At 36.8% G+C, this 5,559-nt stretch overlaps 1 protein-coding gene across 1 annotated transcript; it reads left to right on the plus strand.

Moving 5' to 3' along the window:
* Positions 1 to 526: 526 nt before the first annotated feature.
* LOC118753480 (G-protein-signaling modulator 2-like) lies at positions 527 to 3,296 on the plus strand. The gene is made up of 3 exons (XM_036488362.1): positions 527 to 1,463; positions 1,538 to 2,124; positions 2,199 to 3,296. Exons 1-3 carry the CDS (start codon positions 797 to 799, stop codon positions 2,997 to 2,999), a joined length of 2,055 nt encoding a protein of 684 aa, XP_036344255.1. The 5' UTR covers positions 527 to 796; the 3' UTR covers positions 3,000 to 3,296.
* Positions 3,297 to 5,559: the final 2,263 nt, after the last annotated feature.

A 5,559-nucleotide genomic window follows, 5' to 3' on the forward strand; every position in this document is an offset into this window, starting at 1 on the left:
TAAATATATTAAGACTATAAACAGCTCCATGATTTTGTTCTCAGAGATCGTGGCAACAGCGTATTGGGATTTTCTTTCATATGTAAAAACCAGACTTTCGACCTTGTGTTTAATATTCACGACGCGAGACCGATTGGCCATACATATAACTATCGCTTGGAGGCGAGGGAGTGAAGAGCATAGTAATTCGTGCATTAAAAATGCTTCACTCTCGAAGCAGTGAACAAACGCTCAGAAATTAAGAATAAATTTTCTTCCACCAAAATTTTTTAAATTTGTTTACAGCTTTCGAGAAAAAACATTCCCCAAGATAAAGAGTTATTAAAAAATGTTTCTTTTTTTTTGTTTGAAAAATGTAAACTAAGCTTAACTAATAAAAATTCACAAATAGGTACTATTCATATGTGTTCTAATACCTATTTCATTCACCCGTGTGAGACGATTATACAAAAATGTGCATTTATCTTTATTCTCGGGTATGCAGGGCTGTTAAGCTTTTGAGTGGTGAAATAAGCTACCCGGTACAAGACGAAACGGGACGTTCCCTTGTGACAAGAGTAACCATTTTAGACACTACTGAGTAATTTCTTTGTAAATTTTCAATAGAAGTGATACTAAAAACTTCTGCAAACCCTTTTTATCATACATCTTGAACTTATTCGATTGTGCAAAAGTGCCGATTCGAATGCTTAAATAATGCTTATATATGGTAGCATTAAAGAGTAAACAAATAAAAGCAAACAAATCGCCAGTGTAATACACTTCAGCCTAAGTGAAAAAGTTACAAGGACGGGTCATGTCCTCATTATCAGCTTCTGCAGAAAATGTGTCTAGCACTGGAGGTGCTGCTAGCGTTGACCAAACAGCAGGGGCTTCAGATGGAAGCTCAAGCATGTGTTTGGAGCTGGCTTTGGAAGGTGAACGTCTGTGCAAGGCAGGTGATTGCCGCGCAGGTGTGGCGTTTTTTCAAGCAGCAATTCAGGCAGGAACTAATGACCTGCGTACTTTGTCAGCTATTTACTCTCAATTGGGGAATGCCTACTTCTATTTAGGTGATTATGCCAAAGCCATGCAATATCACAAACTAGATCTCACACTGGCACGAACAATGAATGACAAATTGGGCGAGGCCAAATCGTCTGGAAATTTGGGCAACACTTTGAAAGTTATGGGGCGCTTTAACGAGGCTGCTATTTGTTGCGATCGCCATCTGACATTGGCACGACAACTTGGAGACAAGCTGTCGGAAGGTCGGGCGCTTTATAACTTGGGAAACGTTTATCATGCAAAAGGAAAACATATGGGACAAGGGAATCCTGGTGATTATGGAGATGATGTACGCGACGCTCTAAGCAAAGCTGTCGACTTTTACCAAGAAAATTTAAAACTTATGAGAGAATTGGGAGACCGCGGTGCACAAGGAAGGGCATGTGGAAATTTGGGCAATACTTATTACTTGCTTGGTAAGATTTTTATATCTATAAGCTGGTATTTTTAGATATTTATGAATAAATCTAATATATGTATACCTATATAGGAAATTTCCAAAAAGCAATCGAGCATCACCAAGAACGGCTTTGCATTGCAAGGGAATTCGGTGATCGGGCTGCTGAACGTCGAGCGAATAGTAATTTGGGAAATTCTCATATTTTTCTGGGCCAGTTTGAAGAAGCGGCAGAGCATTATAAACGTACCTTGGCTTTGGCCATTGAGCTAGGGGAACGAGAAGTAGAGGCGCAAGCTTGTTACAGTCTTGGAAATACATATACTTTGTTACGAGAATTTTCAACAGCTATTGACTATCATCACCGTCATCTAGCTATAGCACAAGAATTAGGTGATCGGGTTGGAGAAGCTCGCGCTTGCTGGTCCCTTGGTAACGCGCACTCCGCTATAGGGAATCATGAAAAAGCGTTGCTGTATGCCGAAGCTCATCTTAATCTTGCCGTGGAATTACAGGATTCTGTTGGGGAAAGTACAGCTAGGGTGAATATTTTTGACTTGCGAAAATTACTTGGATTGCCGGCCTCGCCAATTGAGAGTGAAGAACGTTCAATTGCATCAGATATTTCAGCTGGTATTGATCAGCGGTCCGACAGTTCAGGAAGTTCACAGAGTCGTATGGTACGTAGGATTTTGTTATTTTGCTGTGGAGGAAATCGCTTGATTTTGAAAATTTTATTTATCGCCTTTCATAGGTTCGCGTAAGGCGCCAAAGTATGGAACAATTAGATTTGATAAAAATTACACCTGATGGAAAACGTGCAGAACAAATAAATATACAAGAACAAAAACACAACCAAATAGGCGCTGCTTCCAAAATCAAAGGGCACGATGAAGATTTCTTTGAGTTTTTATCACGTTCTCAATCTAAACGAATGGATGACCAACGTTGCTCAATTAAAATTGCCAAAAATCCACCAAACTCATCTTTACCAAAGGTAGGGGGGACATCTTCGCTGACATCAAGCACCGGTGCAACACGTAAGCCGTTAGCGCCACAAAACTCCATGACAAGCAGCAATGCCGGCGATGAGGTTGCTTCTGCCGCTAAATCGTCCAATAATTCGAATGCTAGTTCTGGACCCACTTCAGGCAGTCATCATGGACACGGTCAACTTGCACGCAGTAATACAACCACTCAACAACCTGATGATGCCTTTTTGGAAATGCTCATGCGTTGTCAAGGTTCACGTCTAGAAGAACAGCGCTCTGAACTCCCACGATCCAACATTACAATGGACGCAGAAGCACCAACACGAGCCAATGCCATAGATAGGGGTCGTAGTGGTGGTAACAGTGCTGCTGGTGGCAGGACCGTACCAGATGAAGATTTTTTCTCGTTGATTATGAAGGTACAAAGTGGTCGCATGGAAGATCAGAGGGCAGCAATACCTGGTTTTGGAGGATTTCCCCAACGCAATACAGGCAATGGAGCGGCAGCAGGTGGTACGGGTGTGAATGCGGCCAACAGCGCTAATAACACGACGCCAAAGTAATCTTGATGTATGTGTGTATCTACATACAATTTAAATAGCTGTTAGATGTGGCAAGCGCAAGTCCTTTTAAAGAGTCTATCAAACTCAACTGATTGCAGCAGCAGGTAAACCTTGCATGTAAAATGACTCTCGAAAGCAGTTTTTATTTTCGAAAATCAAATTTTCCGATTCTGCCTTCTGTCTGTTTTCTCCGTGAATGCAGAAAATTCCAGATATTTTTATTCTGCCCTGAAAAAGTTTTTATAAGCCAGTGCAGCACGAGCAAGTTGAAATTACTTTTCGAAAGCAGGGACCGTAACGGTTATGCTTTTTTTTTTCAAAAAAGTCAAAAATAATCGTAATCATGATCGTAATTTTTTTCACCGATATGTTTTAAGTCAAGAATAAAAATTACAAATTGCCTTGTAAGTTTTTCGGTAAAAAATAGCTTTGATTTTTTTCGGTCAAATATAAGCTTATTCTTAGCGATTTGCGATACGAACTTGGCAGCTATGTATATTAATTGTTAAATTGAATGCCGAATCATTCCTGTGAAAAGGTGAATAACTTAAAGCTTAAATTAAAGAAACTCAATATATTTACAGAAGATAGAAAACTGCAATTGAAAGGATGTGAATTTTTTTATTAAAACATATTGTATTGAGAATATGTAAACAGTTATTTTGACCGAAAAAATAAAGTCAGATTTAACTTTCATATTTGACCGAAAAAGTAAAAGTTAAATTTTAACTTTTATTTTTGACCGAAAAATTTAAGGCATATATTAACTTTTATATTAGACCGAAAAAATAAAAGTAAAATTTTAACTTTATATTTGACTAAAAAAATATCAGTGAAAAAATAAAAGTTAATTGCCGACTTTTTTTGAATGAAGTTAAAAAAAAAATTAAATCATATAAGATTAACATTCATTGGCTAACAAGCATTACATTGCTATATACAAATGTTAAAGAGACCAATTTTTTCCAACTGACTTTTTGAATTCAAATTTTGAAAATAACTTTCAATCCCTGCTCGAAAGCTATTTCTGCAAATCAGCAAAAAGAACTTTTTGGGCGTTTGGAAAAGGCGCTTGCATTGTTACTTTTAACCGCACTTTTACATTTACATTTGAAAATTATACATACATAAATATTTTTAATTTCTTTTCCAAGTTTTTTGCAACATTTCATTGTTACCGTAGGTATTAGATAGCAAATCTGTAATGATGGTAACAGAACATTTCAGTTCGCCATAAGACGTTGATATCTTAATAACTACGGTTCGCAAAAAATTATTTTACACACAAATGTACATTCGATCTTATCCTTTGCATCGAGAATTTTTTTTCATCAATATATAAGCAATACTGTATTTCAAAGTGATTAGTCATCTCCAACGGTGTTTGGCAGTTTTTCTTATTAAACATCTCTGAACAAACATCAGCTAAAGGTGATTAATATTTCATAATATGTATAACACCCATCAATCGCTGAAGCTTCATTCTCATCACATTTTGCAGAATAATCTGTTCTGAAGAAAATTGGTGGAAATAAATATAAAATCTTGGTTTCTTTGGTCTGTGCGACGCTTTTTACCAAATTTATTTTTACAAAGCTTCCCGCAAGTCCCAAGAATTTGCCTATTCAAATGAATCGGAAGTGTATATCTAGACATGTACATACATAAATACATATGTACTTATGTATTGTATGTTATGCAATTAACTAATATATTTTATATTCGGCAGAAGAGCAACCATCAGATTGATTTCTGTGTTTGATACCTTTGAACGGTCTAAACAAGTTTAGGTTGCAGCCCTTGGTCGGGTACAACTCGAGCCATTGCTGTGCTTAAATAAGGCCGTCTGACGTCGAAATAAAAACGATTGTTCCTCGTCGACCCCGGCTTCTTTTCGGGAGGGATTGGCCAATATACTTTGAAACCCATCTTATGAATATGTATTTATATTCCATCAGCCATGGATGCGCATGGACATAACGAGGAATTCTGCATCATTAGCTCAAAAATTTAATTTAAATTTTTGTAACAGTTTTTTGTTAAATTAGCGATATGTATATATGTACATTAGACCGTATCGAAAAAAAGTTCGTCGTATGAAGTATTTTTGAAAAGCATTAAAAAAATATATATATTTTTTTACAACCCTAGTAGTCGCCCAATAACATTTTTCTTCATTTATAGTTGGATTTTAAAGCTTGATTCACCAATGTTTTTGTATCGGCGAGAGGGTTTTTCCAACGGAAGTTCATTGACCTCATGTGCTCTATTGTGGTACTTACCCGCAAGATCTCCGCCCTAATGATAGTAAATTAAAGACCGTCAAAAACCATTAGTCTTTTGCGAAAGAAGTATTTCGATTAGTTCAGTAGAACCCGAAATAAAACACATTTTATTTTTAGTTGGAAACCATATGGAAAATTTTATTGCAGGCTGTGCAGTTGCATGAATTGTTTCTTTCAATTCCACATCGGCGATATCACGAACAATCTATTTCACTAGGTTATTTTTTTTTAATTAACAATGTCAACAGACATTAAAAGTGTGACCAGGTCTCGTT

The sequence above is a fragment of the Rhagoletis pomonella genome, unplaced genomic scaffold, assembly GCF_013731165.1.
Source record: "Rhagoletis pomonella isolate Grant_MI unplaced genomic scaffold, Rhpom_1.0 Rhpom_scaffold_02520, whole genome shotgun sequence".
In the NCBI taxonomy this organism is placed as follows: domain Eukaryota; kingdom Metazoa; phylum Arthropoda; class Insecta; order Diptera; family Tephritidae; genus Rhagoletis; species Rhagoletis pomonella.